The following is a 19,932-nucleotide window of genomic DNA, read 5'->3' as shown; positions in this document are numbered from 1 at the left end:
ATAAGGAGGTAATTGCATAAAAAAGTGTTAAAATGTGAAAATGAGGCTGAAAAAAAAAGGTAAATGAAGAAATAAAGGTAATGACCAAGAAAACTGGAGGAAATATAGGAGGGTATGATTTACCACTCAGGAAAGAATGGAAGACCAAGAAAATTATAATTTTTAAAGAAATTGTTCATCAACAAATACAGAAGAATACCAAATATAAAGTCATTCAGGTAATTAAAGAAAAATAAAATTTGGTAAGAGATACAGTGGACAAAAAAGTGAATAGTAGTATATGGTCTAAAGGAAAAACACAACCTAAATTGGTCACCAAGAGATAAAGAGAAAAAATTGGCAAGAAAAGTTCTAATAGTACAAAATGAAGAGCAAGAAATAGAAAAGGAAACGGAGGAAGTGCACAGAATAGGAAAATATGCAGAAGGAAAAAGTCTACCCCTAAAGATCAAATTATGGTCACAAATGGCAGCGGAATAAATATTAGCAAAAACTGGAAAGTTAGCAAGTGAACAATATAAAAGTATATGGATATAAAGAGATGAATGATGAGGAAAGAGAAAGAGAAGACATTAAGAAGTGAAGCTAAAGAAAAAATGAGAAAAGAACAGATTAAGAAAATGCGGTTCTATTGGAGTGTTAAGACATGAGACTGAAAAAATGGCATATTCAAGAAAAAGAAATGGAAGGATCAGAGAATGAGATGGAGTAGGAAATTAAAAGTGGCTTATACTAATATACACAGATTAATTTCAGAAGAAAAACCAGACATAATGGGAATTGTAGGGACAAAATTAAGGGGTCCACTATTACCAGTGTTGGACATGGATTATATAATCATTGGCTTAGAAATAGAGAGGAGAAACAGGCGAAGAAAAACTTGAATGTGACAAAAGTTACAAATGGAGAGAACTGGGTGAAAATGATCACAATACAAGTTTACCATAGTGACATGAAAAGTAAAAAGTTTGTGGTGATTCATGTCCCCCCTAAGAACGGGTTTTTGGAGAAAGATTATTCTAAAATGTTAGAAGATGCAAGGCTCTCATTAAATGAGATGCTGAAGGATGGAGGAAAAGTGGTACTTATGGGAGATTTTAACTGCAAAGAAATCTGTTGGGCAGAGATGACTGAAAAGTGGCGAGGACCTATGGGGAAATTTATTACTTGACATGACTATAGAACATATAATGACAAAATGGTTAAAAGAAAACACTAGATTTAGAAATAATGAACCGCTGAGACTAGATTTATTATATACATCAGAACTTGAAATTGTGGATAAGATTGAATACAAGACACCAGTTGGGAAAAGTGACCACATATTACTTGAGTTAGAACTAATGGACACATGGAGAGAATGAGTGAAGAAAGACTAGTAAAAGAGGTGTGGAAGGCAGATGGGGAGGGAGTGAATATGAGGGGGCGTCCTAGGATGAGGTGGATGGATGGGGTGAAGGGGGCTTTGGGGAAGAGGGGAATGTCTGTTGAGGAAGGACGGGAGAGGACAGAAGACGGGTGAATGGAGAATGGTTGTATATGGATGATGTTGTGATTGCATGAGGTGGAATGGGCGCGTGGATGGGGGGTGAGGTAGTATGTGTGGGCAAAATTTGACGCAGCCCGAAGGGATTTCTCCCCGTCCTCTCATTTTATGCAATGGGGGGACGGAGAGGGGGGGTCGCCGATTTAATGAAGCGGCCTTGCTGTGGATGTGCTGTGTCTTGCGACACTGCTTCTGACCCAGGGCAGTGGATAAGGTGCAGGGATGACCCGTCATTCAGGAGGTGCTAAGATAAGAGGGAGGGTGGAGGGGTGTGGTGTGTATTCAGGGATGGAATGGGTGGGAATGATTTTATGCCTTTTTCTTTTTGGCTACCCCCCTTGTAAGGGGTAAAAAGCCTTGGTATATGTATGTAGAACTAATGAAGGAAATATTCATAGAAAACAATGAGAAATACAGAGAAAGAAGACTGATGTATAGTAAAACAGACTTCGAGATATTTGGGAAATTTTTTCTTAAAGCATGTTGGGAAAAAATCTACAATGAAGAAACAGAAGTGGAAGAAAAATGGATGGTTCTAAGATGGAAATCTATAAAGAGTGGATAAACATGTCCCAAGGCAAAAACAGGAAAAGGTGTATGTTTACTGTTTGTTTAACAGAAGGTCCAGCATAACAATAGTAGAGATAAAGCTTGGAAAAGATGGGAAAAAAGACAAAAACAGCAAATATATATCAAAGGAATGTAGACATATGCAGGGAGGAAAAAAGGAACTATAAAAAAGACAACAGAAAAATGAAAGGATCACCCAAAACTATTCTATAGATATGCGAGTGGTAAAATAAACCAGGAAATAGTGAAACTACATCAAGGGAATATACAATACACAGAAGATACAGAAATGGCTGAAGTCATGAGCAAATACTTCAAGTTGGGAAATAATGGTAACGCGGAAAGAAACAATGGTCCAAATAAGAAACCCTGTCAGATAATTGTACGTCCCAGACGGAATCACAAACTGGATATTAAAAGAATGTAAAGAAGAACTAATAGACACAATATATAGCACAAGTTGCTCACTTACAAAAGGAAAAATACCAAAAGACTGAAAAAATGCTGATATAGTACCAATATATACATATACCAAAGGCTTTTTTCTCCCTTATAAGGGAGGTAGCCAAACAATGAAGACAAAAACCACTCCCACCTATTCTATCCCAAATACACCCTCTTCCCTCCTATCTTGGCACCTTCTGGATGATGGGTCATCCCTGCATTTTGTCCACTGCCCTGGGTCAGTGGACAAGATGCAGGAGGAAATAAGAAAGACCCAACAAATTACAGATCAATTTACCTTACAAGCATGGTAGCCAAAATTTGTGAAAAAGTTATAAAGATTATAAAACATCTGGAGAACAATACACTAAATCAGAGACAATTCAAATTTAAACAGGGAAGATCATATGCCACAAATTTGATCTTTTTTACTCATGACTACTAGATATAATACAGGAAAGGGGCGGATGTGCTGATTGTGCATTCCTAGACCTACAAAAAGTTTTTGACAAAGTACCACACAAAAAATATTAAGACAAATGGAAACCATAGGAGGGATACTAGGTAAACTACAAGAATGGATGGAGGACTTCTTCCATAGAAGAAAAATGAGAGTAGTGCTCAGAGGTAAGAGTTCTAAGTGGGAAGAGGTGATTAGTGAAGTTCCACAAGGATCAGTATTTGCTCCAATGTTTGCTATTTATGTGAATGACATGGACAAGGGTGTGGAATGCTACATGAGCTTATTTAGCGATGACACAAAACTATTGAAAAAAGTGAGTACTGAACTGGATTGTGATTCACTGCAGAGAGATCTGAACAGGGTTTGGGAATGGAGTCGGAAGTGGGAAGTGGAATTCAACATTAAGAATGTAGCATAATGGAATTTGGAAAAAGTAAAAAAAATAATATCAGAACAATATAAAATTGGTGAAAAGGAAGTAAAGGAAGTAAAGAAAGTGGGATCTGAAAAAGACCTGGGAGTAATCATCACAAAAGACATGTGCCCTGATAAACAGATAAACAAAATTGTCAGAGAAACCTACAACTTGCAAAGACCAATAAAGGAGGCTTTTACTTGGATGAAGAAATGGTTAAGAAAATGCTAGTCACACTGATAAGGCCAAAATTTGAGTACGCAGTGACATTATGGTCACCCAGTACTAAAAAAATACATGGAAAATTGAGAGAATCCAGCAAGCAACTACAATGATGGCTCCACTATCAAAACTGTCATATGAAGAGAGATTGTCTAAAATAGAATTGCCAACTCTGGAACAAAGGAGAGAGAATTTGTTTACCATCTACAGAATCAGGAGAGGTATGGAAGATCTTGAGAGAGAAGATTTACTAAATTGGAATACAAAGAATACAAAGGGGCATGGAAGGAAGCTCAAAAAAGGACAGTTATAAAAGAGACTTGAAAAAGAATAGCTTTCCTCATGGAGTGGTGGATGTATGGAACAAATTAGAGAAAACAATAGTGTGTGCAAAAACCATACACAAATTTAAGAGCAAATAGACATGGCGAGATACAGAAACAGGACACCACGACCGTAGCTCCCCTTTCTGCAAGATACTAGTAGGAAAATACAACTAGATATACATGTCCCGAAAAATGGGGTCTTGGAGAGAGATTATTCCAAAATGTTAGCTGATACAAGACTTTCATTAAACGAGATGCTGAAGGATGGAAGTAATGCAGTACTTATGAGTTTTTAATTGCAAAGAAATATTATTGGAAGAGATGAGTGAAAGGTGGAGATTATCAATGATGAAATTTATAACTCAACATTACTACAGAATATACAATGACACAATGGGTAAAAGAAAACACTAGATTTAGAAATAATGAAAAACCATCAAGACTAGATTTACTGTTTATGTCAGGACCCGAAATTGTGGACAAAATTTAATATAAGACACCAATTGCAAGGAATTACCACATACAACTTGAGTTAGAACTAAAGGAGGAAATATATATAGAAATAAATGAGAAACACAGAAAAGGACTTTGAGGAACTTGGGAAAAAATTTCTTAAGGCTGGGGAAAATTCTACAATGAAGAAACAAGTGGAAGAAAAATGGATGATTCTGATGAAAATCTATAAAGAAGGGGTGGATAAACATGTCCAAAAGCATATATACACATACCAAAGGCTTTTTTCCCCCTTACACGGTGGGTGGCCAAAAAGAAAAAGGCATAGAAACCACTCCCACCCATCCTATCCCCTACATATTCCACTCCCCTCCATCCTCCCTCTCATCTTGGCACCTCCTGGATGACGGGTCATCCCTGCATCCTGTCCACTGCCCTGGGTCAGAAGCAGTGTCACAAGATACAGCACATCCACAGCAAGGCCGCTTCATTAATTCGGTGACCCCCCTCTCCGTCCTCTCATGCAGAAAAGGAGAAGGCGGGGAGAAATCCCCTCGGGCTGCATCAAATAATTTCTCATACATACTTCCTCATCCCCCATCCCCCACCCACTCCCCCTCATACATCACAGCATCATCCATACACAACCCTTCTCCATTCATCCCTATCTTCTGTCCTCTCCCATCCTTCCTCAACAGACATTCCTCTCTTTTGTATTGCCCCTTTTACCCTATCCATCCATCTGTTCCTAGGACACCCCCTCATATTCACTCCTTCCACCTCTGCCTTCCACACCTCTTTTACTAATCTTTCTTCATTCATTCTTTCCATGTATCCAAACCATCCTAATACCCTTTCATCAACCCTATCTCCCAACTCCCTTTCCACACCTGTTCTCCTCACCTCATTTCTCACTCTATCTAGCCTACCCCTATCATACTTCTCAGACATTTCATCTGAAACACATTCAAACTTCTCTTCCTCCCTCATATTCCATGCTTCTGCCCCGTACAGTGCTGTCAGCACAATCACTCCTTCATATAACCTCCTCTTAGCATCCATTCCCAGATGTCTATTTCTCATTACACTTTCTAATCCACCAAGGCATTTACTTGCTTCTCTCAATCTACATTCTACCTCCACCCCCACTCCTCCCTTTCCTGCCACATTCGCACCCAAGTATCTAAAACTATCCACTTCCTCCAGTCTCTCTCCCTTAATGCTCACTTCCAGCCTGCTGTCACTCTCTCCCCTTGTACATCTCATCACCTTACTTTTGCCCACATTTATCTTCAGCTTCCTTCTTTCACACACATTCTCAAACTCTGTCACTTACTCAATCCCTCCTCTGATCCTGCCACAAGCGTAGTGTCGTCAGCAAACAACAACTGGCTTATTTCCCATTGTTCTCCATTTTCTCCAAAAGCAAAAACAGGAAAAGGTGTATATTAAATGCTGGTTTAATAGACGGTGCAGCAAAGCAAAAGATAGAAAAGATAAAGCTTGGAAAAGATGGAGAAAAGACAAAAAAAAAAAAAACTAGAAAGTGGCAAATATAATCAAAGAAACAAATGTGAAAATATGCCGGGAAGTAAAAAAAAAAAGAAAAAAAAAAAAAAAAAAAAGTAATGATCACCCAAAACTATTCTTCATGTAAGTGGTAAATTAAAAACAAACAGGAAATAGTGAAACTACATCAAGGTAATATGGAATACACAGAAGATACAGAAATTGCTGAAGTCATGAGCAAACATTTCAAGTCCGTTTCCACTAGAGAAAATGTACAATATTGGGATGATAGGAGAGAAATGAAATCCCCCCCATGAAGGAAATAATAGTTACACAGAAAGAAATAATGGATCAAATAATAAAACTTGATGTCAGGAAATTGCATGGCCCATTTGGAATAGCAAACTGGATATCAAAAGAATGAAAAGAAGAACTAACAGACAAAATATATAACACTCAAAGAAGGAAAAATACCAGAAGACTGGAAAAATGCTGATATCATACCAATTTATGAAGGGGGAAATAAGGAAGACCCAACAAAGTACAAATCAATTTCCCTTACAAGCATGGTAGCCAAAATTTGTGAAAGTTATAAAAAGTAGATGGATAAAACATCTGGAGAACAATATGCTAAACCAGAGACAATTCAGATTTAAACGGAAGATAATGTACCACAAATTTGATCTATTTTTACTCTAGACTTCTAGATATACAGGAAAGGGATGGATGGGCTGATTGTGCTTTCCTAGATCTATAAAGAGCTTTTGATAAACTCTCACACAAATACTATTAAGAAAACTGGAAACCATAGGAATACAAGGTAAACTACTGAAATGGATGAAGGACTTTTTCCATGGAAGAAAAATGAGAGTAATGCTCAGAGACAAGAGTTCTAATTGGGAAGAGGTAATTTGTGGAATTCCACAAGGATCAGTATTGCCTCCAATAATGTTTGCTATTTATGTGAATGACATGGACAAGGGTGTCGAATGCTACATGAGCTTCTTTGCAGATGATGCAAAATTGTTAAAGTGAGTACTGAAATAGACTGTGACTTACTGAAGAGATCTGAACAGGGTTTGGGAATGGAGTCAGAAGTGGGAAGTGGACTTCAACATTAAGAAATGTAGTATAATGGAATTTGGAAAAAGTAAAAAAAAAAAAAAAAAGGATATCAGGACAATATAGAATTGGTGAAAAGGAAGTAAAAAAGTGGGATCTGAAAGAGACCTGGGAGTAATCATCACAAAGGACATGTGCCCCGTCAAACAGATAAACAAAATTGTCAGAGAAACCTACAACTTGCTAAGACCAATAAAGGAGGCTTTTACTTACTTGGATGAAGAAACGATAGAGAAAATACTAGTGAATGACATGGATGAAGATGTGGAATGTTACATGAGCTTCTTTGCAGATGATGCTAAATTGCTGAGGAAGGTGAAAACCAAAACAGATTGTGAATCACTACAGGCCTAAACAAAGTTTGGAAATGGAGTCTGAAGTGGGAAGTAGACTTCAACATTAAGAAATGTAGCATAATGGAATTTGGAAAAAGTAAAAAAAGAACATCAGGACAATATACAATTGGTGAAAAGGAAGTAAAAAAGTGGGATCTGAAAGAGACCTGGGAGTAATCATCACAAAGGACATGTGCCCCGTTAAACAGATAAACAAAATTGTCAGAGAAACCTATAACTTGCTAAGACCAATAAAGGAGGATTTTACTTACTTGGATGAAGAAACGATTGAGAAAATACTAGTCACACTGATAAGGCCAAAATTGAAGTATGCAGTGACACTATGGTCACCCAGTACTAAAAAGAATACAAGGAAAATTGAGAGAATCCAGAGAGCAACTACGAAGATGGCCCCAACACTTTCAAAACTACCATATTAAGAGAGATTGTCAAAATTAGAATTGCAGACTCTGGAACAAAGGAGAAAAAGAAGTGTGTTGTTAACTATCTACAGAATAATGAGAGTTATGGAAGTCCTTGATAGAGAAGACCTACTAAAGTGGTTTAAGAGAAATGTAAGGGGACATGGAAGGAAGCTAAAAAAGGACAGTTATAGAAGAGACTTGAAAAAGAACAGCTTTCCCCACACAGTAGTGGATGCATGGAACAAGCTAGATGAAAAAATAGTGTGTGCAAAAACCATACACAAATTTAATAGCAAATTAGACATGGCAAGATACAGAGAGTGGACACAATGACCATAGCTCCCCCTCCCATAAAATATAACTAGGTAAAATAGAAAACTATTAGGAAAACAGAAAACCATAAGAGGGCAAACTACTGGAATGGAGAATTTCTTGCATGGAAGAAAAATTAGAGTAGTGCTCAGAGATAAAGGTTCTACTTGGGAAGAGGTGATTAGTGGAGTTCCATTGGGATTGGTACTGGCTCCAAAGTTTGCTATTTATGTCAGTGACATGGACGAGGGTGTGGACAGTTACACGAGCTTCTTTGTTGATGATGCAAAGTTGAGAAAAGTGAGCATTGAAATAGACAGAGTTGCTGGAGAGAGATCTGAACAAAATTTGGAAATGGAGTCAAAGTAGGAAATGGACTTCAACATTAAAAAATATAGTATAATGGAATTTGGAAAATGTACAAACAGGATATCAGGACAATATAAAATCAGTGAAAAGGATGAAAAGAAAGTGTGATTTGAAAAAGACCTGGGAGTAATCATCACAAAGGACATGTTCCCTGATAAACAAATAAACAAAATTGTCGGAGAAACCTACAACTTCCCGAGATCAATAAAAGTGGCATTTACTTACTTGGACGAAGAAATGATGAAGAAAATATTAGTCACACTGATAAGACCAAGACTGGAGTACGCAGCGACACTATGGTCACCCAGTACTGAAAAGAATACAAGGAAAATTGAAAGAATCCAAAGAGCAACTACGAAGATGGCCCCACACTTACAGAACTGTCATACGAAGAGACTGTCAAAACTAGAATTACTGACCCTGGAACAAAGAGAAAGAGGAGACTTGTTGACCATCTATAGGATCATAAGAGGTACAGAAGTCCTTGATAGAGAAGACTTACTGAGATACAAGAAATACAAGAGGACACGGAAAGAAACTCAAAAAGGAGATTTATAGAAACCTGAAAAATAACAGTTTTCCCCACAGAGTGGTGGATGTATGGAACGAACTGGACGAAATGATAGTGTATGCAAAAACCATACACGAATTTAAGAACAATTTAGATACTGTGAGATACAGAGATGGGACACCACAAGCACAGCTCCCCTTCCTGTAAGATACAACTAGGTAAAAATAAAACTAAGATCACAAATTGTAGCAGAAGACATATTAGCAAAATCAAGCAAGTTAGCAAAGAGTGAATATTACAACAATATATGGATAAAAAGAGAAATGAATGTTGAAGAAATAGAAAGACACTAAGAGGGGAAGCTATGGAAAAAAAATGTGAAGAGAATGGAGACCAAAAGCAAGGAGTTTTATTGGAGGGTCTTTGACATGAGGCAGAGAAAATGGTACATCAAGGTAAGCAAAACAAAAGAGACAGAAAACAGGATGGAGAAGGAAAAAAATAAAAGTGGTCTATACTAACGTCGACGGATTAATCTCAGGATTGAATGAAGTAAATGATTACCTGTCAGATGAAAAACCAGACATAATGGGAATTGTGGAGATGAAATTAAGGGGTCCAATACCATCTAATGGTGTTGGACAAAAACAGAAACGAGAAACAGGGCGGAGGAATCATGTTCTTGGCCAAAAAAATATCTATATGTGATGAAGGTTACAGAGGGTAAAAATGGTGTAAAAATGATCATGATAAAAGTTGAAGACAGACTTGAAAAGTTTAAAGTTTGTGATGATTTATGTGCCCCCCCATAAACGGGCTCTTGAAATGAGGGTGAACACTCAAAAATATTACATGCTACAAGGCATTCATTAAATGAGATACTGAGGGATGGAGGTAACATGGTATTTATGGGGAACTTACACTGCAAAGAAATCTGTTGGGGAGATATGACAGTGAAAGGCGGAGAGGATCTCTGGGGAAATGTATTGACATGACCATAGAATATACAATGACACAATGGGTTAATGAAAATACAAGATACAGAAGTAATGAAGAACCATTGAGACTGAATTTAATATTTACAACAGAACCTGAAATTGTGGATAAAATTTAATACAAGGCACCATTTGAATAGAGTGAACGCATATTAATAGAGGTTGAATTAAAGGAAGAAATATATATGGAGGGAAATGAGAAAAACAACAAAATGGACTTAGGGAAACTTAAGAAATTCTTTCAAAATGAAAATGGGAAAAATTCTACAATGAAGAGACAAAAGTGGAAGAGAAATGGATGATCTTGATGGAAATCTATAATGAAATAGTGAATAAATCCATACCATACAAGAGGTGTACATTAAATGCTGGTTCAACAGGAAGATCCAGTGAGGCAAAAGATAGAAGAGATAGAGCTTGGAAAAGATGGAGAAAAGCTAAAAAACCTGGAAAATGGCAAATATACATCAGAGAAATTTACCTAGTTGTATTTTACGAGAAGAGAGCTATGCTCGTAGTGACCTTTTTAATTCTTTCAGTATCCAGTTTGATCTTAAATTCCTGTATTGTTTTTGCACTCACTGTTTCCTTATTCAGTTTGTTCCAGATACCTATCACTCTGTGTGGAAAGCTATTCTTTTTCAGATCTCTTCTGTAACTATCCTCTAAGTTTCTTTTCATGTCCTCTTGTTTTTCTCCTATCCCACTTTAGTAAGTCATCTCTATCATGGACTTCCATCCTTTTCATAATTCTGTAGATGGTTAGCAGGTCTCCTCTTTTTCTTTTTTGTTCCAGGGTTGGTAGTTCAAGTTTGTCCAATCTTTGTTTGTATGTCAATTTGGAGTGTTGGTGCTATCTTTGTCATTGCTTTTTTAATTATTTCTAATCTCTTATGTTCTTTTTAGTACTGGGTGTCCATAGTGTTGCAGTGTACTCCAATTTTGGTCTTATCAATGTAACTAATATTTTCTTTACCATTTCTTTGTTCATGTAGTCAAAGGCCACTTTCATTGATCTTAACAAATTGAAAGTTTCTCAGACTAATCTATTGATATGTTTGTCTGGTGCCATGTCATTGGTGATAGTTACTCCTAGGTCCCTCTCCAAGTTGACTTTTTTTTAACTTCCTTTGTTCCAATTTTATATTGCCCCGATATTCTATTTTTGCTTTTTCCAAATTACCTTATACAGTTAAAGTCCATTAATCCGAACACCAATAATCCGGAAAACCCAACAATCTGAATTTTTGAGAGCCCAGATATATTACAATTATTTGAAAATTGTGTCGCACGCTCCGCACGGCGCCTAGCGGCTCCTCACAAAAGTGGGCAGCCATTTTTGTTGCTGCGCAGCAGTTGAGTTTACATGCTGGTCACATTGGCTGTTGTTCCCTGATTTCTGGTGTTTTATTGCACTTTCCCTGTGTTTTGCTGCATTCGCCATGACTCCAACACCTTTAGGAGGGAAGAAAACACCCAAGAGGAAGCACATAACCCTGTCTATTGCTGACTCATTGAAGTTGATCAAGAGAGTGGAGTCTGGGGAAAGTCGCAAGGAAATTATGCTTGACTTCAAGATCAGCGCCGTCACTATAACTGATATGCATTCCAAGGCTAACCTCATGAAGTTTGCTGGAGTTAGACTCATCATGAAGGGAGCAGAGTCCAAAAACCATGAAGAAACCGAAAATTGAAGATCTCGACGAAGTTCTCTGGACGAGGTTTAAGGCCAGGCATGCAGAGGAGCTGATGTCACAAACGATAACAGAAAAAGCCAAAAAATATTGTGAAGAGATGGCCATTGAGACAGAAGTTAAGTTTTCTGATGGATGGTTACGGAATTTCAAGAATCGTCAAGGTATCAGGGCTATCAATGTCACTGGTGAAAAACAGTCAGCAGATGCGGAGGCAGCTGCAAGTTACGGTGAGCTTTTTGCACAAATTATTCAGGAACATGAGCTCACTCCTGACCAGGTGTTCAACGCTGACAAAACAAGCCTTTATTGGTGCGTTCTCCCTACACGCACCATTTTAGAGTGTAAACATATGTATTACTCAGTGTTTATTAGTGTTCCCATGGTAATCCCCCAATAATCTGAATTTTTTGATAATCCAAATGCCCTCTGGTCCCCTGCAATTCGGATTAATGGACTTTAACTGTACTACATTTCTTGATGTTGAAATTCACTTTACACTTCTGACTCCATTTCCAGACTTTGTCCAGGTCCTTTTATAGTGATTTGCAATCTTCCTCTGTGCTCTCTTTAGTAGTTTCACATCATCGCAAAGATGATGTAAAAGTGCAGAGGAAAAAACTACGAAAAAGACATAATAGAAAAATGTAAAGATCAACCCAAACTATTCTATAGATATATGAATGGTAATAAAAATAAACAGGAAATGGTGGAACTAAGCCACGGAAATATAGAATACATAGAACATCTAGAAATGGCTGAGGTTATGAATAATCACTTCAAGTTGGATTTCACTAGAGAAAAAGTATAGCATTGGGACGAAAGAAGTGAAGAGTGATCTCCCCCATGAAATAAATAACAATAACACAATATGAAATAATGGATCAATTAATGAACCTTGACGTTAGGAAATCACACGGCCCAGACGGAACTGCAAATTGGATACAGGAAGAATGTAAAGAAGAACTGATGGACAAAATATACAACACAAGTTGCTCACTCAAAGAAGGAAAAATACCAAAAGACTGGAAAAATGCCAACATTGTACCAATATGTACAGGAGGAAATAAAGAAGAACATTCAAATTGCAGACTGGTCTCCCTTATAAGCACTGTAGCCAAAATTTGTGAAAAAATTTATCAAGAATTGATGGATAAAACACCTGTTTTTAATCTGTTTCTACTCAAGACTAATAGCTATAACACAAGAAAGAGATGGATGGGCTGATTGTTGCTTTCCTAGACTTACAAAAAGCCTTTAACAAAGTACCGCACAAAAAAATTATTTAAAAAATTGGAAAACATTGGAGGGATACAAGGTAAATACTAAGCTGGATGGAAGATTTCCTGCATGGTTGAAAAATAACAGTACTGCTCAGAGAAAAGTGTTCAGGTTGGGAGGAGGTAATTAGTGGAGTTGCACAGGGATCAGTACTCACTCCAATAATGTTTGCAATTTATGCGAATGACATGGATGAAGATGTGGAATGTTACACAAGCTTCTTTGCAGATGATGCTAAATTGTTGAGGAAGGTGAAAACCAAAACAGATTGTGAATCACTACAGGCCTAAACAAGGTTTGGAAATGGAGTCAGAAGTGGGAAGTAGACTTCAACATTAAGAAATGTAGCATAATGGAGTTCAAAAAAAGTAAAAAAAGAATGTCAGGACAATATACAATTGGAACAAAGGAAGTGAAGAAAGTGGGATCTGAAAAAGACTTGGGAGTAATTATCTCAAATGACCTCCCAAACAAATAAACAAAATTGTTGGAGAATCCTACTTCTTGCTAAGATCAATAAAGGTGCCTTTTAACTATTTAGACGAAGAAATGGTTAAAAAAATATTAGTCACATTAATAAGGCCTAAACTGGAGTATGCTGCAAAACTATGGTCACCCAGTACCAAAAAGAATATAAAGAAAATTGAATGAATCCAGAGAGCATCCACAAAAATGGCCCAACCACCTTCAAACCTGTCGTATGAGAGACCAGCTTAATTAAAATTACCGACTTTAGAACAAGAGAAAGGCGACCTACTGACCATCTACAGAATCATGAAAGGCAAGGAAGTCCTTGATAGTAAGGACTTACTAAATTGGGACAAGAGAAACACAAGAGGACATGGGGAAAAAAAAAAAAAAATCCACACAAATTGGACAGAACAGTAGTGTGTGCAAAAACCATACACGAATCTAAGAGCAAACTAGACAATGTGAGATACAAAGATGGGACACCATAAGCATAGCTCCCCTTTCCGTAAGATACAACTAGGTATATACTAGGTTAATACATAATCACACACACTTGGCTTTTACTTACTTGGATGGAGAAATGATAAAGAAAATATTAGTCACACTGATAAAAGCCTAAATTGTAGTACGCAGCAACACTATGGTCACCCAGTACTAAAAGGAATATAAGGAAGATTGAGAGATTCCAGAGAGCAACTACGAAGATGGCCCCAACACTTTCAAAACTGTCATATGAAGAGAGATTGTCAAAACTAGAACTACTGACTGGAACAAAGAAGAGAGAGGGGACTTGTTGACCATCTACAGAATTATGAGATGTGTGGAAATCCTTGATAGAGATGACTTGCTAAATTGGGAAAATATAAACACAAGAGGACATGAAAGGAAACTCAAAAAGGACAGTTACAGAAGAGACCTAAAAAAACACCTTTCCCTACAGAATGGTGGATGTATTGAACATACGACAAAACAATAGTGTGTACAAAAACAATACAAGGATTTAAGAGCAAATTAGATATGGCAAGATACAGACACACCATGAGCGTAGTTCCCATTCCCATAAGATACAACTATGTAAAATACACAAGCGAATCTCCAGACTAACAACACGAAAAATTTGAGCTCCCAAGAAATAAGTTAAAAGTGTAATGTCTCAACAGTGTTGTATCAACAGGATGCCTAGGTTGTGTTAAATAGGAAGGGGAGTGCTAGTGGATACCAGAGATGGTTAAATTACAACATAAATAGTGAGTATTGAAGCAAAATGGAAGAGAAGGATGACAGGCCAGAGAAGCCCAATGGTGGCGGCGCGTCGTGATAAACAGGTACCCAGAGCCATCTACTGGTGCAAGTCCAAAGCATAATGTGAGCTTCAGGTCACCTCTGGGTACGAAAAGATTTCTTAATGGCAATGAGGGACATTTTTCTGGATTTAGTGGGTATGAAAGAAGATTCTTTAGTAGGATTATAGACATAGAGAGGGAGACGAGACATATGAATGAATCATGGATGCAAGAGTAATTATTTATGGAAGATGAATCAAGAAATAAACAAAGAAGCGAGTGAATTAAAAAAAGTAAATACTCAAATACAAGAAGAGGTAAGTGCAGAAAAAAAAAAAAAAAAAAAAAAAAAAAAGCAGAATTAAAATGTGAAAATGAGAGATTGAAAAATAATGGCAACACTAGTAGCGAGACCGTAAAAACTGAAGGGGAAAAAATATATTATATACATATATATATAAAGCTTGGAAAAGATGGAAAAAAAATCATAGAAAGTGACAAATATATATCAATCTAAGGAATATGTAAAAATGCACAGGGAAGAAAAAAAGAAATTATGAAAAAGACAATAGAAAAATGTAAGGATCAACCAAAACTATTCTATAGATATGTGAACAGCAAATTGAAAAACAAGCAAGAAATAGAGAAAATATGCAAAGGGAACATGGAATACACATAAGATATAGAAATGGTCGATGTCATGAGCAAACATTTCAAGTCAGTTTTACATACATACACCAAGGCTTTTTCCCCCTTACAAGGGAGGTAGCCAAAAAGGAAAAGGCATAAAATCATTCCCACCCATTCCATCCCTGAATACACTCCACACCCCTCCACCCTCCCTCTTATCTTAGCACCTCCTGGATGATGGGTCATCCCTGCACCTTGTCCACTAGAGAAAAAGTATGGCACTGGGATGAAGGGCGAGAAGTGAGATCCCCCCCATGGGAGAAATAATAGCAACATGAGCTGAAATAATGGACCAAATAACAAGCCTTGATGTCAGGAAATTGCAAACTGGATACTAAAGGAGTGTAAAGAATAATTGGTAGGCAAAATATATAACAAATTGTTCACTTAACCCCTTCCATACGGTGCCGCACACGTAGGCGTCATGAGGAGCAAGTGGATTCGCGACGCTGCCATATCGGCGTCTTGATTATATTTATTGTAGTCGCCCCTGTGTTTTTACATTCTCCCAAATGCGCCCTAAATCCCATTCTCTGTGGTTTTCAAAATTCGCGGGTGAAAGAGAGAACGATCGATATAAGCGGCGACTATATTTTATGACGCGAATATTATTTCGTTACGTCGTACGGCTGGCATTGGCTGCTGCCCGCGAGATTTAAGTCCCGTATTGAAGTGGTTAAGGAAGGAAAGATACCAGATGACAGGAAAATGGCCAATATTGTACCAATATATAAAGGAGGAAACAAGCAAGACCCAACAAATTACAGACCCATTTCCCTTACAAGTACTGTAGCCAAAATTTGTGAGTTATCAAAAATAGATGGACAAAACATGAAAAATGAGATTGTTGTTCCATTAGAAATTATTTTCAAGAAATCCATCATAACCAGAGATGTCCCAAGAGAATGGAAGCTAGCTAACGTTACTCCCATATTCAAAAAAGGTGACAAAAAGAAACCAAATAACTATAGGCCTATAAGTTTGACTTCAATCGTAGGAAAAATAATGGAAACTATCATCAGAGATGCTATCGAACATCATTTAGAAAGTAACCGTTTGATAAATGATAGCCAGCATGGTTTCAGACGTAAACGTTCTTGCGTGACTAACTTACTCGAATTCTACAACACTTATCTCAAATTATGAAAAAGAAACAATATAGATTTATTATATCTACATACATACATATACCAAGGCTTTTTCCCCCTTCCAAGGGAGGTAGCCAAAAAGGGAAAGGCATAAAAACACTCCCACCCATTTCATCCCTAAATAGACTCCATAAATACACTATCTAGACTTTGCAAAAGCTTTTGATACTGTCCCACACAAAAGACTACTTACTAAATTAACTTTAAACAGAATAAGTGGTAGCCTATTAGGTTGGACTAGTAATTGGTTCAATGGTCGAAAACAGAGTTGTTTTAAATGGAAAAACTTCTAGATGGAAAAATGTTACAAGTGGAGTTCCTCAGGGTTCCGTTCTTGGGCCACTTCTATTCATAGTATATATAAATGATATAGACCATGGACTAAAATCCGTTTCCAAATTTGCTGATACAAAACTGTGCGGAGTGGCAAATGATCACTCAAACCAATTAGATATTCAAGAAGATTTAGATCAATTACAACAATGGTCTGAAAAGTGGCTAATGAAATTTAACACAAGTAAATGCAAGGTAATGCACATAGGTAAAAATAACAGTAAGTACGATTACAAGTTATTTGGAAATTCATTAACAAAAGTGGATAGTGAAAAAGATCTCGGCGTAATTATCAGTAACGACCTCAAATCATCCAAGCAGTGTATTTCAGCCTCTGAGAAAGCAATCTTATGATTTCAAAAGTCCATCACTCATTAACAAGCTATATAAATCGTTAGTTCGTCCACATTTGGAATATGCTGTTTCCGTATGGTCACCGAATTTCATTAAAGACATTGACAGACTGGAAAAAGTACAATGGCGAGCCACAAAACTGATTCCAAATATCAAAAATAAATCATACGAAAATCGACTAAAACATGTGAATCTGTTTTCCCTAAAAAAGCGTAGACTCAGAGGTGACTTGATACAGGCCTTTAACCTCTTCACTCCGCGTCAAAATCTCGCGGGCAGCATTATCTGCCAGACGTACGATGTGTCGTAATAATACTCGCATCATAAAATATAGTCACCGCTTATATCGATCGTTCTCTCTTTCACCCGTGAATTTTGATAACCATAGAAAATGTGATGAAGACAGTTTAGAGAGTATGTCATTACGCAGGGGCAACTACAATAAATATAATCAAGATGCTGATATGGCAGCCCCGCATATCCACTTGCTCCTCATGCCGCCTACGTATGTGGCACCGTATGGAAGAGGTTAAGATTTTAAAGGGAATTGACAACATCAAAAGTGAAAACATTTTCACATTGAATGAGAATTAGACAAGAAACAATGGTCTAAAACTGTCCGGAAATAGATTCAATTTGGAAGTAGGTAGAAACAACTTTGCCAACCGTGTAGTTAATGAATGGAATAAACTTCCTGCACAGGTAGTGCAATGTAGTTCAGTTCGAAGCTTTAAGAACCATTTAGATAAAGACTTAAGCAAGATGCTGTAATGATTATAATTTATTTTATATTATTTGTTTGTTTTTTTTGTTATCATTTGTCTGTGATTTTCATTATTAGTTATATGTCAATTTATTATTATTTATTATTTACCTGTTTGTTTATTATTTAACTATACCTATGCATTTATTTATGTATTTTGTTATTTACATTATTATAGTTTTTATTTATTATTTTATTATGATTTCTTTTTCGCATCCGACCTAGATATGGACCAAAAGGTCTCCTGTCGGCATGCTCCGCCTTTGTAATCCTTTGTAACATCTGGAAGAGAACATACTAAACCTGAGACAGTTTGGATTCAGACAGTGAAGATCATGTGCCACAAATCTGATCTGTTTTTACTCAAGACCATTAGATATAATACAAAAATGGGACAGATGGGCTGATTGTGCTTTCTTAGATCTACAAAAAGCTTTTGATAAAGTGCCACAGGGCAGTGGACAAGGTGCAGGGATGACCCGTCATTCAGGAGGTGCTAAGATAAGACGGAGGGTGCAGGGGTGTGGAGTGTATTCAGGGATGGAATGGGTGGGAATGATTTTATGCCTTTTTCGTTTTGGCTACCCCCTTGTAAGGGAGAAAAAGCCTTGGTATATGTATGTATGTATGTATGCCACATAAACTATTAGGAAAACTGAAGACCATAGAAGGGATATAAGGTAACCTACTGGAATGGATGGAGGATTTCTTGCATAGAAGAAAAATTACTGTAGTACTCAAGAGATAAGGGTTCCACTTGGGAAGAGGTGATTAGAGGAGTTCCACAAGGATTGGTACTGGCTCCAATAATGTTTGCTATTTATGCAAATGACATGGATGAGGGTGTGGACAGTTACATGAGCTTCTTTGCTGATGACACAAAGTTGTCGAGAAAAGTGACCACTGAAATAGATTGCTACAGAATTATGAAAGTAGTCCAGGATAGAGAAGACTTACTAAATTGGTATAAGAGAAACACAAGAGGACATGGAAGGAAGCTCAAAAAGGACAGTTATAGAAGAGATCTGAAAAAGAACAGCTTTCCCCACAGAGTGGTGGATGTATGGAACACACTTGATGAAACAATAGTGTGTGCAAAAACAATACACGAATTTAAGGACAAATTAGACATGGGACACCACAAGCATAGCTCTCCTTCCCATAAGATACAACTAGGTAAATACACAAGCACACACATACAATCACACACATGCCACAGTCATTATCACAGACTCAATAACTCTTACCAGTGTTGAAGAATTCATCTGGTGTGCGACCTCCAGCCATTAACCACTTAACCCAGTCTATCGTGTCACAGCTCTTGATGGACAGCTCTGGATTTAGTATCAGATCAAGAAGCTCTGGGAGAACCTGAAATACAAATTCACAAATTAATACTAATTATCACACTGCATAATGTCACAATTAGAACACTTCAATTTCTGACTAAAAACATAGTCTCCCCTAATTAATTAGTGCAAAAGTAGAGAGAAGTGGGTCATATGTTGCAGGGATGAGAGAGGGGGGACTGAAGGTGAATTATCAGGGTTTGCATATAAATGTCTAAAAAAAATCATGAGAAATAAATATCTGGGTGAACACAAAGATTACTATACAAGTTAGAGTAAGTGCAAAATACTGAGTACATGGACAGTGGTTGTAAAAATGATGAGAAAATGGCACAGACTAAAGTGATGTGTGTGAGTGTGTAAGTGTGTGAGTGTGTGAGTGTGTGTGTGTGTGTGTGTGTGTGTGTGTGTGTGTGTGTGTGTGTGTGTGTGTGTGAGTGAGTGAGTGAGTGAGTGAGTGAGTGAGTGAGTGAGTGAGTGAGTGAGTGAGTGTGTGTGTGTGTGTGTGTGTGTGTGTGTGTGAGTGAGTGAGTGAGTGAGTGAGTGAGT

At 37.3% G+C, this 19,932-nt stretch overlaps 1 protein-coding gene across 1 annotated transcript in view; it reads right to left on the bottom strand.

Annotated features, from left to right (window-relative positions):
• The window catches only part of Ubr3 (Ubr3 ubiquitin ligase), a 296,891-nt gene that overhangs the window by 195,541 nt on the left and 81,418 nt on the right, over window positions 1-19,932 (bottom strand). Inside the window, exon 4 of the mRNA XM_076187774.1 lies at window positions 19,282-19,405. Within this exon, the coding sequence (XP_076043889.1) occupies window positions 19,282-19,405 (124 nt within the window). The remainder of the gene's footprint in view (window positions 1-19,281; window positions 19,406-19,932) is intronic.

The sequence above is a fragment of the Oratosquilla oratoria genome, chromosome 7, assembly GCF_046742065.1.
Source record: "Oratosquilla oratoria isolate Oo_2021 chromosome 7, ASM4674206v1, whole genome shotgun sequence".
Lineage (NCBI taxonomy): Eukaryota > Metazoa > Arthropoda > Malacostraca > Stomatopoda > Squillidae > Oratosquilla > Oratosquilla oratoria.
This window is presented reverse-complemented; position numbering and strand designations above follow the sequence as displayed.